Source organism: Nerophis ophidion, linkage group LG19 (assembly GCF_033978795.1).
Source record: "Nerophis ophidion isolate RoL-2023_Sa linkage group LG19, RoL_Noph_v1.0, whole genome shotgun sequence".
Lineage (NCBI taxonomy): Eukaryota > Metazoa > Chordata > Actinopteri > Syngnathiformes > Syngnathidae > Nerophis > Nerophis ophidion.
The window spans coordinates 20,219,536-20,242,633 of record NC_084629.1 but is presented as its reverse complement, the minus strand read 5'-3'; the positions used below and the strand labels follow the sequence as shown (position 1 = coordinate 20,242,633).

The window sequence follows — 23,098 nt, the reverse complement described above, 5'->3', positions numbered from 1 at the left end:
TAGTCAAAACGTCACAAGACAGATATCTGAAAAAGGTTTTACAAAGGTTTGATATGGAAAATTGTAAACCAAGAGAAACTCCTTGTGAACCAAAACTTGATTATGCAGAAAATGTTGAAAAGTTGAAACAACCAAGACAGTACAGAGAAGCAGTGGGAAGTTTAATTTACTTATCAACATGCACTCGACCTGACATAAGCTTTGTTGTGAGTAAACTATCTCAACACTTTAATGAACCTACTATGGAACATTGGAATACAGTGAAACATGTATTCAGATACCTAAAAGGTACATCAGAACAAGGACTTAACTTCAAGAAGAATGTAACTGAAAGACTCGGTCTGACAGTTTACTGTGATGCAAGTTGGGCATCAAATGAAACAGACAGACGTAGCACATCAGGCTATTGTGCAACTTTGTGTGGAGGCAGTTCATTCATTTCATGGAAGACAAGAAAACAACCAACAGTAGCTCTTTCTACTTGTGAAGCAGAATACATTTCTTTAGCTTCAGCTATACAGGAGTGTCTTTACATTGAACAGCTACTAAAAGGACTTGATAACTATCAATATGTTAAAACAAAAGTGTACGAAGACAATCAGGGTACGATTGCACTCACTAAAAATCCTGTTAACAGACAAAGATGCAAACACATTGATGTGAAATACCACTTCATAAGAGACATTGTTGCTACTGGTAGGGTAATACTGGAATATTGTCCTACAGAACAAATGGTTGCTGATATTCTGACAAAACCAGCTACTAAACAGAAGTTGAAATGTTTCTCACAGAATATGTTTGGCATGTTGGGATGAAGACTTGAAGGATAAATCCTAACAAAACAGGATGATGGAAAATGTTCTTAAAATATTGTTTAACACAGTGAGCTAATAGCGAGTGGGGGTGTTAAGATTGTATATATCCACGCTCTTACTCAGTGACTGTGTTATAGAGGTAGGATGTTGTAGCGCATGTTATCCCCTTGAGGGCGCTCTGGAACTGTGTAGTGTTTAACACAGAAGCAGTTGTGTGTTCAACAGAAGAAGAAAATAAAAGTCTCCTCGGTGAGAGGACGTTGATGTTCAAGACTCGTTGAAAGTGTCGTTCATGTGCACGCATAAAGAACTCTGTTAAGCTCAAACACCTTAACAGAGCTCGTCCCGGTGCGACGCTGTGGCACATCGGCATTTTTATTGACTCGTTGTGGAAATATTGGCTTGTAATGGATGCACAAGACAGTGGAAAAAGGACAGTAAAAATGACCGACAAGGCTGTAGAAATGCACAAGGTGAGAAAGATGCAGGCACGCAAGAGCGCACTGGCTCAATTGACTCGCTTGATGACGCAGATTGAGCACTTAATGGAGGAAGATGTTAAAGTGGATGCTGTAAAAAAATCAGCTTCGTGTGGACTTTAGTGGCTTGCAGCAAGAATTTTTGGATCTTAATTCTGATGTTCAGAAATTCATGTCTGAGGAGGAGTTTGTGGAAGATCAAAACAATTGGTTTAATCCAAAAAATAAAATGATGGAGGACTTTTTCTGGAAATGTGAGGAGTGGATGAAAGATGTTTTTAAGCGTGTTGAGCAAGTGGAACAATGCAATAAACAAGTGTCCCCTGCAGATAGTCGGTCTACATCAACAAAGAGGACCGCTAGAAGTCAAAGTAGAGCTGGATCACGAAGCAGAAGTTCATGTTCTTCATCTTCTGTCAGATTAAAGGCGGAAATGGAGCGTGCATCATTGAGAACAAAGGCGGCAGCTTTACAAGAAAAGTTGGCCATAGAACAGGAAGAAGCTGTTCACATTCAGCACTCGCTGAATGTGACGCTAAAATGGAAGTTTTACAAAACTATGAAAACACACAAGAAGAAGACAGTATCAATACAGCTGATAAAAAGGATGTTAGAAGACTTGCTAGTCCTAACACACAAGTACCACCACCCACTTTACCAACACGTAGCATTAAACATAATGCTCCCCCCACATCTATTCAAATGACTACATTTGCACCAAGGACTGAAATTATAGAACAGCAGACATTAACACTTGATGGGCTTTGCCAAGCAATATCTCAGCAAGCCAACGTCACAGAGTATCTCATGAAGAGTCACAAGGCATCTCTACTTCCACATCTTTCCATTCCAACATTCAAGGGTGATCCCCTGGAATACAAATCTTTTATTGGGGCCATAGAACATGGAATTGAAAGCCGCACTAGTGACAACCGGGATCGTCTTCAATTTTTACTACAATATACAAGTGGACAACCACATGAGTTCGTAAAGAGCTGCATCAATATGGAATCTTCAACAGGCTACACTAAAGCAAAACAAATGTTAAAGGAGTTTTTGGGTGATGACTTTAAGATAGCCGAAGCCTACATAACAGAAACCATGGAGTGGCCAAAAATCAAGCCAGAAGACGGTGTTGCCCTTCAGTCCTTCGCATTATTCCTCACAGGTTGCTCTAACACAATGATGGACATTACCTACATGGAGGACTTTAGCAACACAGCTAATATAAAGGCACTGGTAAACAAACTTCCATATAAACTCAGAGAACCTTGGAGGAAGTTTGCATGCGACTTACAAGAAAGAACAAAGACAAGAGTTAAGTTTAAGGATTTTGTGGACTTTGTAAACCGGCAAGTCAAGTATCTTTTGAACCCGCTTTATGGGAACATAAAAGAAACCACCATGAACACGAAAGATTCTATGAGACCGAAAATAAAACCACAATATGTAGAAACCCTCAAACCAAAAAAGGTGTTTACAACAGTCGTTGTGCCCCCCAAGACAGAAAATGATAACTACATCATAACAAAAACACGAACAGTGTTGGTGGACAGAAAACCTTGTGTTTATTGTAATGGAGAGCAACACAGCCTCACAGTTTGCAAGAAATTCAAGCACAAGCTCCACAAAGACAAGATTGACTTCTTGAGAAGCAAAGGTGTGTGTTTTGCATGTTTAAAGCATGGACATGTGAGTAGTAGCTGCAAACAAAAACTTCAATGTCAAGAATGCTCGAGACTGCATCCCACATTACTACACATTGGTCATAAAGACTCCAGAGAAGAAACCGGAAAGGACAATTGTGAACAGCAATCAATATCAAGTGCGATTGTACAAACAACTGAAACCTGTGGTGTCACTGGGGCCGGTAGAGAAGATTGTGTTCTTTCGATTCTTCCAGTGTACATCAAGGCACAGAAAGGAACCAAGACAGTGCTCACGTATGCCTTTCTGGACCCAGGTAGTTCAGCTACTTTTGCCACAGAGTCACTAATAAACCAACTGAATGTGAGTGGACGCAATGTAAGCATCTCGTTGCGAACAATGGGAAATGACACTGTTGTGAACACAAGCATCGTGACTGGTTTGGAAATTAGCAGCTTGGACGGAAAAGAGTTTGTGGAACTAAAGGAAGTTTATTCACAGAAGGACATTCCTGTCTCTAAGGACAATATTCCCCGACAAGAGGATATTGATAGGTGGCCACACCTAAAGGAGGTGAGAATGCCTAAAATTCAAGCCAAGATTGGATTACTCATCGGAGTAAACGTTCCCAAAGCGATGGAGCCACTGCAAGTGGTTAAAAGTGTGGATAATGGACCATACGCTGTGAGAACGATGCTAGGCTGGACAGTAAATGGACCACTCGGAGGTGGAAGTGACAGAAATGCAATTGACAAATGGACAGGAATTACTACAAACAGGATCTCAGTGGTGAAGCTTGAGGAACTTTGGCAGCTGCAGTTCAAGCACGACTTTCCTGATGCTGGACAAAATGAAAACATTGAGATGTCCAAGGACGACCATCAGTTTATCAGTATGATGTCTCAAACTGCAGTACTTAAAGATGGCCACTACAATATTTGCCTCCAGTGAAGAAGAAGCCTTTGTCTTTGCCAAATAACAGGGCAATGCAGAGCAACGTGCACTGAACCTACGGAAGAGATTTTCGAGAGACGTCAAGTTTTACCAAGAGTACATGGCGTTCATGGATGACCTTTTAAGAAAAGGTTACACAGTAAAGCTTGAAGGTGAAGAGCACAAACCTGCTGAGGGGCGAACATGGTATATGCCTCACCATGGAGTAAGACATCCAACCAAACAGAAGTTACGTGTTGTGTTCGACTACGGCGCAAGCTTTCAAGGTACTTCATTAACAGCTTCTGCAGGGACCTGACCTCACCAGCTCACTATTAGGAGTCCTTATAAGATTTCACCAGGAGTCTGTGGCGGTTATGGCGGACTTGGAAGCCATGTTCCATCAGGTTGGAGTAAGCGATGAAGACACTGATCTCCTGAGGTTTCTCTGGTGGCCTGATGGAAACTACGAGCTGGATCTCGTTGAACACAAGATGCTAGTTCACATTTTCGGCGCAACATCATCACCAAGTGTTGCAACCTTTGCACTTCAAAAATCTGCAACAGACTTTGTGGATGAGTTTGGACAGGAAACGGCAAGCTCTGTCAACAAGAATTTTTATGTGGATGACTGTCTTAAGTCAGTTGCTGATGAAGATACAGCCATTACCCTGTGTGCTGAGTTGAGGAAAATGTTGGCAAAAGGAGGATTTCGGCTGACAAAATGGTCAAGCAACAGCAGGAAGTTGCTTAACTCGATCCCAGAAAAGGAAAAAGCACAGGGCTTTCAAGATCTGGACTTGGACGAAGATTACCTGCCGATGGAGAGAACATTAGGCATCCAGTGGTGTGCCGAATCAGACCACTTCAAGTTTAAGATCAACCTCAAAGATAGACCATACACAAGGAGAGGATTGTTTTCCATAGTAAGTTCAATTTTTGATCCTTTGGGCTTTCTGTCTCCAGTAATATTGCCTGCTGAAAGAATTCTGCAAGATCTATGTCGGCAAAGATATAATTGGGATCGAGACACAGTGATTGAGAGATGGAAAGAGTGGATCTCAAGTTTGGCACAGCTTGAAAATATTGGAGTTGACAGATACGTCAAGTTGAAGAAGTTTGGTGTGCCAGCCTTTGCGCAGCTTCATCATTTTGCTGACGCAAGTGAAGACTCCTACGGAACCACAAGCTACTTGCTGACACGCTTTTCAACAGGTGAAGCTCAATACACCTTGATCATGGCAAAGACAAGGGTGGCGCCCCTAAAATCTCCGACTATTCCTCGAATGGAATTGACTGCAGCCACAGTTGCGACAAAGATGGATAAGCTTCTGAGAAAAGAGCTTGAGCTGGAAATCCAGGAGTCTATCTTTTGGACGGCTAGCACGGCGGTGCTCAAGTACTTAAACAGTGAGTGTACCCGATTCAAGACGTTTGTTGCAAACAGGGTCGCAGCAATCCTGGAGCACTCTAAAACATCTCAGTGGAGATATGTTAACACCACTCTGAATCCCGCTGATCACGTCTCAAGAGGACAGACCGTGTCATGTCAAGGTTGAGCCGTGCAGCAATGCCTAACAACTCCAAGCAGCAAGTAATATTGCCTAAGGATTCACACATCACAAGGCTTGTGTTGAGACATATTCATGAGCTAACAGCTCCCGCTGGAAGGAATGACATGATGGCACATCTATGTCAAAAATTTTGGATACCTGGAGCCATTGGAGCCACCAGAAGGTTTCTGTCCAGGGTCCTACCTGACGATCCACCTTTCACAAAAGTCAGTGTGGACTACTTTGGTCCGTTCCATGTGAAGAGGGGAAGAGGACATGTAAAGAAGTATGGCGACGAAGCAAAGACCCCGACTGGAATGGGGGAAGGACTACAAGCTTTTTGAGAAGTATTAAGGCTATTTAGGCACCTTAAATTTTGAGTTAACACATTTAAGTAATTGTTTCAAGGACATTGATAACAATTAGGGGCCGGTAATGTAGGAGCCTAAATGCTGTTTAAATTAATTTACATTTTATGGAAGGTGCTTTATGTTTATTCAGTCAAAATGGGACTATTTACTTTATTTGCATGATAAGAAAACTGATATATTGAATGCTTAGAGTAATTATATAAAGCTCACTTTAATTGTAATTATTACATTTGTCAAAATGATTTGATGACGTAACTGTTTTAAGTGCATATGTGGCGGAAGGATCTGTGTGGTAAGGGGGTTTTTGGACACAAGGTGTTATGGGTAATTGCTGTCAGGTGCGGTGGAATTGAGCCACAGTTTTTTGATCTCACTCATACTTATTCTCATTCATACTTTTTCTAACTAGTACTGCAACAAATTCTCTTTATTTTGTCATTCATTTGTTCCCACATCGTGACTGTTTTATGTTTTGAATTATTAAGATCACAAGTAAACCATACAAACGAAGAAGAACGTCTGGAGTTTTGTTTTGTTGTTGCCGCAGCAAGCGGAGTGAATGTGAGAGTAGAGGAGCGTCAAGCTTAAGGCTACTTTAGGAATCTACATACTACATGATATATATATATTTTTTTACAAGTGAACAATGTCATGTTGAAAATGTATAACTTGTCATGTCATGACATCACAGGCAACAAAGTAATCGATATATGGCAATGTTTGATTTTACATGGATCGGTACCCGGTAGTACCGACGAGCTCCCATCGGTACCTATGTGGTTGGTGTGCTCTGTTGGTACAGAGTCCCAGGTTCGATTCCCGCTTTTGCCAGCTTAGTCACAGACGTTGTGTCTTTGGACACTTTACCCACCTGCTGCCAGTATCACCCACACTGGTTTAATTGTAGCTTAAAGATGTATATAGTGGGGTTCACTATGGAAAGTGCTTTGAGTCACCAGAGAAAAAGCGCTATATAGATATAATTCCCTTCACTACACTATCAAAGTACCAAATTCCAATACAAACCCAAGCTTACCAAGACAAAATACATTTCAATAGACATACATATATACACACATATTTATAAATATATAAACACACATATATATACACACACACACACACGTTTTTTCTAAAATGGTGCCGCAGATCACGGGTACAAGCGGCCGAAATGAGTTTCCTCCGCCGTGTGGCGGGGCTCTCCCTTAGAGATAGGGTGAGAAGCTCTGCCATCCGGGAGGAACTCAAAGTAAAGCCGCTGCTCCTTCTCATCGAGAGGAGCCAGATGAGGTGGTTCGGGCATCTGGTCAGGAAGCCACCCGAACGCCTCCCTAGGGAGGTGTTTAGGGCACGTCCAACCGGTAGGAGGCCACGGGGAAGACCCAGGACACGTTGGGAAGACTATGTCTCCCGGCTGGCCTGGGAACGCCTCGGGATCCCCCGGGAAGAGCTAGACGAAGTGGCTGGGGATAGGGAAGTCTGGGTTTCCCTGCTTAGGCTGTTGCCCCCGCGACCCGACCTCGGATAAGCGGAAGATAATGGATGGTGCCGCTGTAGTGGCTGCTGTTGGCAGGAGCTCTGTGCTCTTGTGTCAGCCTTTTGTGTTTCCCTCTTGTGTACATGTGTTATTATATATATATATATATATATATATATATATATATATATATATATATATATATATTTTTTTTTTTTTTTTTTTTTTTTTTTTTTTTTGCCTTTTGGTCCGGGACCCTTTGGGACTGTGTGACAAGGGGTGGCACTTTTGTGACCTCTGCGGTGCTTTTTGTGGACTTCTGGATCTGCCTCCTGGGAGCCTTTTGGCCATGGAGACCAGCTGCTGGGTCTCTGCTACACTAGAGTCAGTTTGGAGAGACTGGAGGAGATGTGGATAAAGAGACAGGGCTGTAAAGATGGCACTAAACCCCGGGACGGACAAGCTTCACAGTGTCTTGGCTGAATGAGCAGGTATCAGACACCTCAGTCTTCTTGGAAATATCCTCACTCATCCATGCAGACTGGACACTGGCCGAGAGTTGGTTGGCGGTGGAGTCGGCTCCCTTGGTTGCTGTGTCGGGTCTGCTACTGTCTCTGGCCATACTCTCTCCACACCGCAGAGGCCACCACAGTGTATATGTTTCTTTTACTTTTTGTTCATAACTGTATGTAGAAGTGGCTGGTTGTATCAGCTCTGCTGCTTTAATGTCTTTCATGTCCTTTGTTTTCTTTGATGTTTCCCTCTTACACACACGTAAGAGGGATGTGTACTATGGCTATGAGTTGTTGTTTTTTCCCTTGGCCTCAGTCTGGACCCCCTCTCCAGAGGCCCAGGCTTAGACTCCCCCTGTATCTCACCTTTTTTGTAAGGGGCGCCGGAAGTCGGCAGACCCGTCAGCAATCCTGTTCTGTCACCCTGTAATGTTTATCTGATCTTGAAAGGGATTGTGCTGAAAATGTTAATTTTCCTGAAGGAACTCTCCTGATGGGATAAATAAAGTACTTTCTATCCATCTAGCGGCGTGGCGCAGTGGGAGAGTGGCCGTGCGCAACCCGAGGGTCACTGGTTCAAATCCCACCTAGAACCAACCTCGTCACGTCCGTTGTGTCCTGAGCAAGACACTTCACCCTTGCTCCTGATGGGTGCTGGTTGGCGCCTTGCATGGCAGCTCCCTCCATCAGTGTGTGAATGTGTGTGTGAATGGGTAAATGTGGAAGTAGTGTCAAAGCGCTTTGAGTACCTTGAAGGTAGAAAAGCGCTATACAAGTATTTATTTATTTATATAGGGCTGCAACAACTAATCGATTAAATTGATTATAAAAATAGTTGGCGATTAATTTAGTCATCGATTTGTTGGATGTATGCATGAGGCTCTTCCCCCCTCGCCCCCAACCTTTTTTTATAAACTGCAACATTTACAAACAGCTGAAAAACAATAATCAAAATAAGTACAGAAACAGTACAAAACATGTGTGTGTCATGTGCAGTTCATGTGACCACACCGTCTCCTTTGTGGAAACGTTCGAAAAATGACGTAGGGAAACAGTACGGATAGTTCAGCGGAGAAACATCTCGACGTCATTGCTACAATTGAGAAAAGTGTACGACCTAGGTCGTCAAAAGTGTCAGAACACTTCAAAGAAGACATTTCCTGCCAAACGAGCAGCATGGACCTCGCCTGGCACGGAAGTACAACATTAGTTCGGCAGCACCTGAAGAGGAGCCATGGATGGATGAAGGGAAAAACTCACGGTACGTAACTTTTTTAAGTCCATAGTCCGAGTATATTGATCAGTTATGTCTGTCTTTGTGTTTTTTATCTTGTGTTAATGAGGAGATTTTTTTTTTTTAAAGGGGAACATTATCACAATTTCAGAAGGGTTAAAACCAATAAAAAGCAGTTACCAGTGGCTTATCTTATTTTTCAAAGTTTTTTTCTAAATTTTACCCATCATGGAATATCCCGAAAAAAAGGCTTTAAAGTGCCTGATTTTCGCTATCTGTAAATCCACCCGTCCATTTTCCAAACAAACATGGCAGATAGAACAGAAAGATATAGCGACATTAGCTCGGATTCAGACTCGGATTTCAGCGGCTTAAGCGATTCAACAGATTACGCATGTATTGAAACGGATGGTTGGAGTGTGGAGGCAGATTGCGAAAACAAAATTGAAGAAGAAACTGAAGCTACTGAGCCATATCACGAAGGACAAAGGCAACGAGGACGAATTTGGCAATCGGCTTCTAACCAACGATTGCTTTTTTGACCACTGGAGCAACTTAAATCTGTCGATTGTTAAGTGTTTGTTTGGCATTAACAGTGGGTGGAGGGAAAGGCTGGATGCAAATATAGCTACAAATGTACATACAGCTAGCCTAAATAGGATGTTATCATCGATTAGCTGGCAGTCATACCATGACCAAACAGTTGCAGAGCAGCAGCAACTGTTGTGTATTAACTTTCAGTGTGTTAGGAACTTTTTGGAGAGTGTGACGTCTTCATTTTATGTGTTGTTTTGAGTCGCAACAGGCATTTATAAGTTCAGCTTTGTTGTGAGTAACGTTAACGTTATGTCTTTGTTGCTGCTATTTTGCAAGTTCTCCCACTTAGAAATCATGGAGGGGTCTGAAATTGTCACGGTAGGTGCATGTCCACTGTATGAGAGGTAACCTAAAAAGAAAAATCCAGAAATCACAATATATGATTATTTAACAATTTATCTGTGTGATAAAGCTGAAATAAGTATTTGAACGCCTACATTAATATTTGGTAGAGTAGCCTTTGTTTGCAATTACAGAGGGCAAACGTTGCTTGGAGTTCTTCACCAGGTTTGCACAGACTGCAGGAGGAATTTTCGCCCACTCCTCCACACACATCTTCTTTAGATCAGTCAGGTTCCTGGGCTGTCGCTGAGTAACACAGACTTTCAGCTCCCTCCAAAGATTTTCAATTGGATTTAGGTCTGGAGACTGGCTAGGCCACTCCAGACCCTTAATATGGTTCTTACGAAGCCACTTCTTGGTTTTCCTGGCTGTGTGCTTTGGGTCACTGTCTTGTTGGAAGATCCAGCCAATACTCACCTTCAATGATCTGACTGAGGGAAGGAGGTTTTTGACCAAAATTTCACAATACATGGCTGCAGTCATCCTCTCCTTAATACAGTACAGTTGTCCTGTCCCATGAGCAGAAAAACACCCTCAAAGCATAATGCTACCACCCCCATGCTTCACAGTAGGTGTGGTGTTCTTGGGATGGTACGCATCATTCTTCTTCCTCCAAACACGCATAGTGGAATTCTGACCAAAAAGGTCAATTTTGGTCTCATCTGTCCACAAAACTTTTTTCCCATGACTCCTCTGGATCATTCAAATGGTCATTGGCAAACTAAAGAAGGGCCTTAACATGTGCTGTTTTAAGCAGAGGAACCTTCCGTGCCATGCATGATTTCAAATCATGACGTCTTAGTGAATTACCAACAGTGACCACGGAAACAGTGGTCCCAGCTCTTTTCAGGTCATTGACCAAGTCCTGCCGTGTAGTCCTGGGCTGATTCCTCACCTTTCTTAGCATCACCCACCAGGTGATATCTTGCATGGGGCTCCACTCTGATTGTGTGTATTTATATATATATAAATACATATAAATATATATATATATATAAACATGCATGTATCCATCCATCCATTTCCTACCGCTTATTCCCTTTGGGGTGACTGGGGGCGCTTTTGCCTATCTCAGCTACAATCTGGCGGAAGGCGGGTCCACTTGGACAAGTCGCCACCTCATCGCAGGGCCAACACAGATAGACAGACAACATTCACACTCACATTCACCCACTAGGGCCAATTTAGTGTTGCCAATCAATCCATCTATTGGAAGTGGGAGGAAGCCGGAGTACCCGGAGGGAACCCACAAATTCACGGGGAGAACATGCAAACTCCACACAGAAAGATCCGAGCCCGGGATTGAACCCAGGACTACTCAGGACCTTCGTATTGTGAGGAAGACGCACTAACCCCTCTATCACCGTGAAGCCCCGTCAAGAAACATGTGCTATTTAAATAACCATAACTTGCTCAATTTTCAACTCATTTCCAAACGGTTTGAATTGTTATAAATGTCAGGTTTTCATGGAGCTATCATGGCTGAACAAGTAAGTCTTACACTATTATCTCTCAGATTTAATTTGCCTAATGTATGGAGCTAGCTTTTTATATATATATATATATATATATATATATATATATATATATATATATATATAAATATATACATACATATACATATATATATGTATATATATATATATATATACATACATATATATAAATATATATACATACATATATATAAATATATATATACATATATATACATATATATATATATATATGTATATATATGTATACATATGCATGGGGCTTCAAGGTGGTAGAGGGGTTAGTGCGTCTTCCTCACACAAGTCGCCACCTCATCGCAGGGCCAACACAGATAGACAGACAACATTCACACTCACATTCACCCACTAGGGCCAATTTAGTGTTGCCAATCAATCTATCCCCCGGTGCATGTCTTTGGAAGAGGGAGGAAGCCGGAGTACCCGGAGGGAACCCACAAATTCACGGGGAGAACATGCAAACTCCACACAGAAAGATCCCGAGCCCGGGATTGAACCCAGGACTACTCAGGACCTTCGTATTGTGAGGAAGACGCACTAACCCCTCTACCACCGTGAAGCCCCATGCATATGTATGTATATATATATATATATATATATACATATATATATATATATATATATACATATATACATACATATATATATACATACATACATACATATATATATATATATATATATATGTAACCCTAACTCAGTATTCTTCCTCCAAACACGACGATTTGAGTTCATACCAAAAAGTTCTATTTTGGTTTCATCTGACCACATGACATCCTCCCAATCCTCTGCTATATCATCCATGTATCCATTTTGGTATAAACTCAACTCATCGTGTTTGGAGGAAGAAGAATACTGAGTTGCATCCCAAGAACACCACACCTACTGTGAGCATGGGGGTGGAAACATCATGCTTTGGGTCTGTTTTTCTGCTAAGGGGACAGGACTATTGATCCGTGTTAAGGAAAGAATGAATGGGGCCATGTATCGTGAGATTTTTAGCCAAAACCTCCTTCCATCAGTCAGAGCTTTGAATGGTTGACTAAATACTTATTTTCCACCATAATTTACAAATAAATTCTTTAAAATTCCGACAATGTGAATTCCTGTATTTTTTTTTTTTAACATTCTGTCTCTCACAGTTGACATGTACCAATTATGAAAATTACAGACCTCTGTCATCATTTTAAGTGGGAGAACTTGCACAATCGGTGGCTGTCTAAATAAATTTTGCCCCACTGTACATACATACATACGTTTTTCATAAACGAAGTGGAACACTCGCAGAGAACCAATACGGTTACAGAACATGTCCAAAGCAATAGATGGTAATCAGTGTGCAGCTGCAGGGTGTAAGGATCTAACAAAAGCATTTGGCACAATTAATCACAATATCTTAATTAACCAATTATAATGATATAGCATCAAATGGTTGCCCTAAACTAGGTTAAACGCTACTTAACCAACAGGGGTCAATATGTGACGCAATTGGTGAAATTACATGAACAGCGCTGAATATATCTTGCGGCGTACACCAATCTCTATGTAAACAACATTTGTAAAGTTACAAAACACTTAAAGTTAGTATTATTTGCAGACGAAACAGCTGGATTTTTTTCAGTAGACAACAAACAGAAGCTAATACAAATAATAACAAGAAATTAATACAATTAATAGATGTTTTGACAAAAATAGACATTTTTTGAATCTCAGTAAAACTAAAATAATGCTATTTAGTAACAGTAAAAGAGAAAGTCAAACACAATTCGAAATACACAGGAAATGTTGACAGTAAAAGATCCAACATTCTTTGGACGTAATCATCGATAATAAAATTAACTGCAAATATCATACAACAAAATACAACATAAAGTGGCAAGAAATATTTCAATAATGAATAAAGAAAAACATGTTTTAAACCAAAAATCCCTTCTTACCTACTGCTAGTGTTGCCATATTTTAATTATTGTGCAGAAATATGGGGAATTAACTACAAAAGTACACTTCATTTGATACAAACCTTTTTTGTAACAAAGTTACAAATTACATAATGTTGGATATAGAGAACACACCTACCTTGTTTTTATTGAATCCAAAATATTTCAATTAAATATTTTGGTGCATTTGCAGACAGCTAAAACTATGCATGTACCTGTACGTCATAACCCTGGAGGGTTGCTCTGGCACCACAGACGACCTGTTGACCAGCCCTCTCCATCCTTCTCTGTCCTCAGCAGCTCTCATTGCCTCAGTGAGTTTCAAGTGAGTCCATTCTCTGATGTTATCTTTCCATCTTGTTTGTTGTCTCCCTCATCTTCTGGTACCTCCGTACCACACCAGTTTCCGCTCTATGCCCGTGGTGAGCAGGTCATCATGTGGGCCGACGGCTTGGCTGACCTTTTGCCGGACTTCTTCGTTTGTGACATATTGGGTGTAGGAGATACCCATGAGTCTTCTGTAGCATCTCATCTCCATGCTCTGAATTCTCTTCTGCAGCTCTGTGTAATGGTCCATGTATCACAGGCGTAAAGGCAGATCGACATTACAAGTGAGCGCTGTAATCTCACCTTTGATGCCAGACTGATGTTTGTGTCTTTCCATATGGGCTTGAGTTTTTCCAGGGCAGCAGTTGTTTGAGCACTTCTGGTAAGTGTCGTGGAAATTTCTTAAAGACGATCCTTTAGTGACAAATAGCTTTAAAATGATTTATTAAAGTAACAAACAAATAATAACAAGCTTTGCAAAGCGAGACCAAACCAGAACGACACATCCGTTCGTTCCAGCTTGTTCTAACTCCTTTAGAATTTGACATGACAATCATACATTCTCAGAAGTCCCACCCTCCATGCTCATTTACATACAGTACACCAGTGGAATGAATACCCAAAGTCCTGTGAGGGGGAGAGGGTGTCGTTTGCCCAGAGGAGGGGGGTCACTCAGGAAAGGGGAACAATTTAGCTCTGTTGGGGGTAAGGAAGAGGGAAAACACATGCCCACGTCAACTATAGTCCACATGTTACATCAAAGTCACAGGAGACAGAGCTTAATCAGATAATAGATCTCTTGCTAAGTGTCACATTCCTGAGCCCAATAAACAGCTTTTGGTACCCAGTTCAAAGAACATAATCTATTAAAACGAGTACAAGTAATTTTGCTATCACATAAGGACTTCCCTTTTGGATCTTTCATCAGACACGATTGCTCCGAGGTACTTGAAGTTCGACACCGTGTCCAGTGCCTGACCATTGACTTTGATGTCTGAGTGGATGCCATTGTAGTTGTTGGTCATTGTTTTGATTTTTTTCAGCATAGATTTCCATTCCATAGGCTTGGGAAGTGGTAACAAGCCTCTCAACTAGACTGGCGAGTTCTCTTTCTTCTCCAGCTAGCCCATCGATTTCATCTTTAAAACAGAGGTTGGTGATTGGTCTGCCTCCAACGCTGACAGTTCCTTCATGATCTGCCAGAGCATCTGTCATGATAAGCTCCCGAAAGATGTTGAAGAGAATTTGAGAGAGAAAGCATCCTTGGCGCACTCCAATTGTTGTCCTGAACCAGTCTCTGATAGCTCCCTTGTATAGAACTGCGCTGGTAGCTTTATTGTACGGATGTTGAGTGACTCTGACAAAGTTAGGACTGATGTTATATTTCCTAATGGTTGCCCACAGTACAGCATGCCATACCTTGTCAAAGGCTTGCTTGAAGTCTACGAACACATGGTAAAGCTGTTGTTGATGCTGCAGGTATCTCTCACAAATGATTCTCAAGTTGAAAATCTGTTCTGTGGTGCTCTGCCCTGTTCTAAATCCAGCCTGTTCTACAGCTATGTTCAGTTTGGGTTTCTAACCTATTTAGTATTATTTTCAGTAAGACATTGCTGGGATGGCTAAAAAAACGATGGTGCGGTAGTTTTGGCACAGCTGGAGATTGCTTTTTTTCAGAAGTGTGATGATAAGTGACTGGGTCAATGATGTAGGCCACTCACCACTCTGCCAGATTTTGTTGCACAGGATGGTGAGGGTGTCGATCATGGTTTCGCCCTCTGCTTGTACGAGCTCAGCTGGCATGTTGTCCACTCCGGCTGCTTTTCCTTTTTTCAGTGCTACCTCAACTTCTTCACGGAGGATGGAGAGTCTATCTTCATCCTCTGTGGATTGAGGACATGTCAAGATTGTTGGTTTTCCACCTGCCGTGTGGTTGCAGAGTTCAGAGCAGTATTCTGTCCACCTGTCTAGGATCTTCTGTTCTTCCGCTAGGCATTCACCTGTCTTGCTCTGGATTACAGAGAGTCTGGTTTGTTTTGCTAGTTAGCTCTTTTACAGTTTGATATGCCTTCTTGGTGTTGCTGTTGGCATTCAGGCTCTTCTCTATTTCTTAGCAATTTCCCTCAATCCAGTTCTGTTTTGCTGACTGCATGTCTTTCTTGATGCTCTTATTGATTACTCTATAAACATCAGATCCTTCAGGTGAGTTTTTACTCTTCTTCAGGGCTCTCCGCTTGTCACACAAGTCTAGCAGTTCATTAGTGAACCAAGGTTTCTTCTTTGGGCGGAGTTTGCCAAAGATCTCCGTGGCTGTTTCGGTTACAACTTTGTTCAACGTGGTGGTCATGCTATTGACATCAATTTCTTCTGCACCTAAAATGAGCAGTGGTGCAAACCTCCCTCCTATCATTGCCTTGAAGACTTCTGCCACCTCAGGGTCTCGCAGTTTGTCCAGATCGAACTTCATTCTATGCATGAAGCAAACTATAACCTGCTACCCAAAAATGTACAACAATTCTTCAAAACAAAAGAGGAGAAACATAAACATAGATAGTAATGTAACTTAAAACATTTGTGGCCACGTACAGTGCGTAAAAAAACATTAGTGTATCAGTATGTGGATTTAAATCATGATATGGATTTAGCTAAGAAGTCAGACAAAGTATTAACATGATCCAGTTTAAGACGTTGTTCAATCTTGTGTACAAAGTACAAAGAAGAAATATCCTGATAAACACATTGATTGTATTGATAATGCGAAATGATTTACCTTAGTATGTGATTCTATCTGACTTCAATGATAAATGGGTTGTACTTGTATAGCGCTTTTCTACCTTCAAGGTACTGAAAGCGCTTTGAGACTACTTCCACATTTACCCATTCACACACACATTCACACACTGATGGAGGGAGCTGCCATGTAAGGCGTTAACCAGCACCCATCAGGAGCAAGGGTGAAGTGTCTTGCACAACAGACGTGACGAGGTTGGTACTAGGTGGGGATTGAACCAGGGACCCTCGGGTTGCGCACGGCCACTCATCACCTGTGCCACGCCGTCCCTATTCACTATTAACTTCATTATTTAATTAAGATAACTGTTGTATGTAAAATTCACTGATGTAAAGTGTGTCATAAAATGAAAATGGGAAGTGAACATAAGTGTTAGTAATGCCTATGAACTATAAAGGGGTAGGAATATTTAAGCTCTGCTTCTTCCTACTTATTTTCGGACATACAAAGTTAGTAAACCCCGTGAGAGTAAGAAGTACACAAACCTGTTCCATGTGACACAACTTGATGTTTCTGGAAAACAGCGCCCCGAAGTCGTCGCCTGTTCTCCTCTTTTGTTCGAGAAAGTTCGTCCTCGTACTTTGCTGTCTTTCTTTCGCACATTTTCACAAAAACACCAAAACTATACACTCACACTTGATCTGTGCTTAGCAATGTGTTGATCGCTTCAGCGTCTCTTTGTTTGCAGCTAGCAAGCTAAGCTAACTAGCAAACGAGCTAAACTAAGCCAATCCTGACAAATCTTCAAAGTTAACCGAGGCGAGTCGAGTTTATCCTGACACGAAAAATGAATAAACTTGCAGTTTGGCACACAATAGGCGAATTACTACACACGTGAAATGAGAGCTGAACGCAGACTTAAAGACCACACTGCTATGCTACGTCCGTGGTAGTGAAAGCTAAAAGCTTGTTTCTCTCGCGAGATCTGACAACAATGCGCGCGATCAAAACAGAACCAGGATAAAGCAAGATGGCGTTCGGTGGAGATGACTAATAGTTGTATGTCCTTAATCCGTACATGTGCACATTAATGGCGTCAAATAGAGTTAAACATAGTTAATAATTGCTTGTATGCTGATACATTAGTCTAAGTGCACGTTGACGCTTGTTGTGCTATTTTAGCTCGGTATTTAGCTTATAGCTAGCTGGCGGCTCACAAAGCGACGCGGAAGCTATCATCCATCCATTTCTATCGTTTATTTCCTTCGGGGTTTAATCTCAGCTTCAATCGGGCGGAAGGCAGGATACACCCTGGACAAGTCGCCACCTCATCGCAGGGCCGACACAGATAGACAGCTATCGGTACATTGCTAAACAGAGATCAAGTGTGAGTGTAAAGTGTTGTGATTGAGTCAAAATGTCCGAAAGAAGGCTAGCAGAGTACAAGGAGGAACTTTGTCGAACACAAGAGGAGAAGGAGCGACAACGTCATCTGCTGGACGCTGTGTTCAAGAAGCCTCAAGTTGAGTTACACGGAACAGGTTTGTTTATTGCTTACTCTCACATGTTTACTAACTGTATCACTCATCATTAACACTATTCTATTCTTAAAGGCCTGCTGAAATGAGATTTTCTTATTTAAATGGGGATAGCATGTCCATTTTATGTGTCATACTTGATAATTTCGCGATATTGCCATATTTTTGCTGAAAGGATTTAGTAGAGAACATCGACGATAAAGTTCGTAACCTTTGGTCGCTAATAAAAAATCCTTGCCTCTACCGGAAGTAGCAGATGATTTGCACGTGACGTAACAGGTTGTGAAGCTCCTCACATCCTCACATTGTTTATAATCATAGCCACCAGCAGCAAGAGTGATTTGGACCGAGAAAGCGACGATTTCCCCATTAGTTTGAGCGAGGATGAAAGATTCGTGGATGAGGAAAGTTAGAGTGAAGCACTAAAGAAAAATAAAAAAAGGCGACGGCTACAGGAGACAAGATGTTATTAGACACATTTACAAGGATAATTCCGGAAAATCCCTTATCTGCTTAAGGTGTTAATAGTGTTTTAGTGAGATTATAAAGTCATACCTGAAAGTCGGAGGGCTGTGGTGACCGCCAGTGTCTCTGAGAGAAGCCAATGGAGGAGCCAAGATGACAGCTGCAGGAGGAGGTCGCATAATCCGTTTGAGTCTCCGGTAAGAGCCGACTTAATATTACAATTTTCCCATCCAAAAACTTGCTGGTTGACATGTGGTAGAGAAACATGTTTGCTTGACCGCTCTGTGTTAAAGCTTCACAACAAACAAAAAAACACTGACTGTGTTTGTTTTGCTAACGGCAGCTGCAATACACCGCTTTCCACCAACAGCGTTCTTCTTTATAGTCTTCATTATTAATTGAACAAATTGCAAAAGATTCAGCAACACAGATGTCCAAAATACTGTGTAATTATGCGATGAAAAGAGACTACTTTTAGCCGTGAGTGGTGCTGGGCTGAAATGTCCGCTCCAACCAATAACGTCACAAGCACGTGTCAACATAAGCGTCATCATTCCGCGACATTTTCAACAGGATACGTCGCGGGAAAATTAAAATTTCAATTTAGTAAACTAAACCCGCCGTATTGGCATGTGTTGCAATGTTAAGATTTCTTCATTAATATATAAACTATCAGACTGCGTGGTCAGTAGTAGTGGGTTTCAGTAGGCCTTTAAATAAATTGTCTATAGCAAGATGACTTGTCTTGTGATGATGATGCACTATATGGTTCGTTCAAACGAGACAGTTTCAGACATACAATATATATGAGAGGATCAAGTTCTTCTTACCTTGTAACAATGTCAACTTTTTTACACAAAACTCACAGTCAACAAATATGGGGTGGGAACTTTGTTATTTTCACTACGACCATCGGTGTCCCAAAATCCTATCAAGTCCTATCAAATTCTGGAGGGCCCACCTCAGGAAAAGCCTTATCCCTGCAGCTGTAGCTGCCCTAAAAAGCAGCCCCGGCCGACCTATCTGACAAGCCTGTAAATGTGTTGTTCATGTACAATATGACGTTTTTTTGTTATTTTTTTTCATGATGTGTAATGTCTATTGTTTACATGTGCGGCAGTGAAAAATAATTTCCCCAATGGAGACCAATAAATCTAAATCTAAAATGAAAAAACTTAAGAGCACAGAAAACAATCAGGAGTATTTAAACAATTTAGGAGCAATATCCATCCATCCATCCATCTTCAACCGCTTATCCGGAATCAGGTCGCGGGGACAACAGCTCCAGCAGAGACCCCCAGACTTCCCTGTCCAGAGCAACATTAGCAAATTCCTCCCGGGGGATCCCGAAGCATTCCCAGGCCAGAGAGGGGATGTAATCCCCCCATCTGGTCCTTGGCCTGCCCCGGGGTCTCCTCCCAGCAGGACGTGCAACGAGGACCTCCCGAGGGAGACACTCGTGAGGCATCCGCACGAGATGCCTGAACCACCTAAGCTGGCTCCTTTCCAAGCGAAGGAGCAGCGGCTCTACTCCGAGTCTCTCTCGGGTGACTGAACTTCTCACCCCTCCTCTAAGAGAGATGCCAGCCACCCTTCTGAGGAAACTCATTTCGGCCGCTTGTATCCGCAATCTTATTTTTTTCGGTCATGACCCACACTTCATGACCAGAGGTGAGAGTAGGAATGTAAATAGCTCGGTAGACCGGGAGCTTTGCCTTCTGGCTCAGCTCTCGTTTCGTCACAACAGTGTGGCAGAGAGACTGCAATACTGTCCCAGCTGCTCCGATTCTCCGGCTGATTTCCTTCTCCATCTTTACCTCACTTGTGAAAGAGATCCTAAAATACTTAAACTCCTCCACAAGGGACAGAGTCTCGTTCTCTACCTGGACAGTACAATGTCGGAGCAATGTGAAATGTCTTAAATAACAAAATGTTACTATTAACACCGAAATAACGTACACAGTAACGTGATAGTAACCACGTCGCAGTTATAAATGGTTTGTCTGTGTTAGCGCCTATAACAACAAAATCACTAATACTTGGTTAATATTTAAGTCACGAAATGTACTCTTGGTGGTTTTTGAATGGTTATTTATTGGATTTTATGAGTGGAATAGAGGACCTTCCATTTTCTCCACTGTAAACAGACTTTTATTTAGGTTTATTTAGTATTTAGAATACTTTTTCTTTTTTTAAAAGGAGGTGTGGCGCAGTGGAATGGTGGCAGTGCGCAACCCGAGGGTCCCTGGTTCAATCCCCACCTAGTACCAACCTCATCACGTCCGTTGTGTCCTGAGCAAGACACTTAACCCTTGCTCCTGATGGGTGCTGGTTAGCGCCTTGCATGGCAGCTCCCTCCATCAGTGTGTGAATGGGTAAATGTGGAAGTAGTGTCAAAGCGCTTTGCGTACCTTAAAGGTAAAAAAGCGCTATACAAGTACAACCCATTTATTTATTTATTTATAAATCCATCCGTAGTCATGTCTTTTATAATAAATGTAAACAATGTGCAGTTCCCCATTAAACACAAAATGTGCTGCAGTGAGCGTTGTTTCGTTTCTTTCCCTCCATCGCCGAGTCTAAGTTGAATGTCGAAAGTTGACCAGCTTCTCGGTTTATGGCCACGACCTTCTTCTATCCAGATGAGACGCATGATTTTGAATTATTTTTCACCAGCTCAGAGGTGACGCGTCATGTCGCAGGCTTAATAGGTTAAATTCAGTCACATGACTTTTGAACTGAAGTAAACAAAGTGGTGGGCCACCAAACCAATATGGTGACTGTGCAGCAAACATATTGCAAACTATCTAAGTATGCAAGCTAACAATACCACTAAAAACAGATTCAAGCAAAAAAAAAACACAACAAATTTGCAATGGAATTCATCCCTACACTGTATGTTTAAAAAAAAAAAAACTTGTCGAGTGATTTAAAGGATGTTTCGTTGGGCGTGTTCCCAGACATCTCGAACTACCTGGTGCTCCAGACATCATTCTACACGACAAAATAGATGAAAACTTGAAAAGGCATGGCAGTCTACAACTTCTTTGTGTGTGGCTGGGTCAAGGAATATAGTATCAAGACTCTCTCGGATAAATCATGCATCGATTTTATTTGAGTTTTTGTTTCATGATTTAACTTTGTGTCCATGGCCATGTATGTTATAGTTGCACGCACCGAACTGCAGAGAGCCTGACGTCACACTTGCTTCGCGTTGCTAGGAGCCTTTCTCTCATTTAAAGCCGCCAGTGTTATCTTAAATTGTGAAGATACTTTATCTGTCTGCTGGTATATCTCGACTATACTATAGTACGTCCACAGCGGGGACACGCTGCCACCGCTCCAGACAACCCCATGCATATGCCTGGTGTTAATGTGTATGTTAGAGCAGTGGTCCCCAACCTTTTTGTATCCGGGGACCGGTCAACGCTTGACAATTTGTCCCGCGGCCCGGGGGGGGGGGGTGTCCTTTTTTTTTCTTTTTTTTTTTTCTTCTTTGTCATGAAAAACGGACGTTTTTTCATGAAAAGGGGAGGTTTTTGTGGTTGGTGCACTAATTATAAGTGTATATTGTGTTTTTTATGATGATTTAATAAAAAAATAAAAATTAAAAATATATGTATTTATTTATTTAATTTTTTTAATAAAAAATTATTCTGCGGCCCGGTACCAATCGGGCCACAACCGCGGCCCGGTGGTTGGGGACCACTGTGTTAGAGTGTTATGGTGGTTATTTTCCCCATGGTCTGTGAACACACCGTGTCGGGAGAATGAACAAGTGTTGTGTGTTTAAGAGTGAAGGAAATACTGGTTGGAATTGGGCCCGTTGTTAGCATAAAATTGGCCATGAAAGCTAAAAAGAGCGTCAAACGTAACTTTCTTCTGGATGCCTTAATGCTTTTGTGGAGGTTGCCGTCCAGGGGGTTCTTCGGACCACCAAGCACCGACATGAGAGCCTGGATCAGGGTTACAATACAGTTTTATTTTTGATACTGTAGCAGGTTGCTTTCCAGCAATTGTCCTTTCTCTCTTTGGCAGAACCCCTCTCACTCTCACTCCAGCTCCAACAACCTCTGTCCTCCCAGCTGCTGCTTATACAGAGCGACAGGTGATTAGATAACACGGCCCACCTGGGCCGTCTACACACCTGTCGCTGACTTCGAGGCCGGTGCTGGCACACCCTGTTCCGCTGCAGGCCCGCAGGCCATGCCCCCCCCCCCTCCACAACTTTATATTACTTTATTTTATTAGGTGTGGCGGCTAATATGAAGCCTGTAAATTAATGATGAACCCTAAACGTAGTTAAACCGAATATATGGCGTAACGCTTTTCTTTTGAAGCCAGAGGCGATAAAAATATCTCCATTCGACTTCCTGTCGACCGTCTTTCATTTCTGTGGAGCTTTTATGTCATCTTACTTACTTAAGCAGTCAGCAGTCACCTTCCCACGGCAAAAAAGAGTCCTTTCTTGTCAGGAGAACAACTTACCATGGCTTACAGCAGTGGTTCTCAAATGGGGGTACGAGTACCCCTGGGGGTACTTGAAGGTATGCCAAGGGGTACGTGAGATTTTTAAAACATATTCTAAAAATAGCAACCATTCAAAAATCATTTATAAATATATTT

At 41.9% G+C, this 23,098-nt stretch overlaps 2 protein-coding genes across 4 annotated transcripts in view; one reads left to right on the top strand and one right to left on the bottom strand.

The window, feature by feature from the left end:
- LOC133538149 (zinc finger protein 260-like) overlaps window positions 1-17,989 on the bottom strand; it is a 31,550-nt gene extending 13,561 nt beyond the window's left edge. For 2 of the 3 annotated variants that reach the window (XM_061879494.1, XM_061879495.1), the window contains exon 1: window positions 17,015-17,886. In XM_061879494.1, the coding sequence (XP_061735478.1) occupies window positions 17,015-17,132 (118 nt within the window). In that variant the 5' untranslated portion in view covers window positions 17,133-17,886. Of the gene's footprint in view, window positions 1-13,100; window positions 13,973-14,041; window positions 14,153-17,014 lie in introns of those variants that run through there. The other variant, XM_061879496.1, reaches the window with a different exon arrangement.
- The window catches only part of LOC133538153 (gastrula zinc finger protein XlCGF57.1-like), an 11,311-nt gene continuing 5,668 nt past the window's right edge, over window positions 17,456-23,098 (top strand). Inside the window, exon 1 of the mRNA XM_061879501.1 lies at window positions 17,456-18,010. Within this exon, the coding sequence (XP_061735485.1) occupies window positions 17,887-18,010 (124 nt within the window). The 5' untranslated portion in view covers window positions 17,456-17,886. The remainder of the gene's footprint in view (window positions 18,011-23,098) is intronic.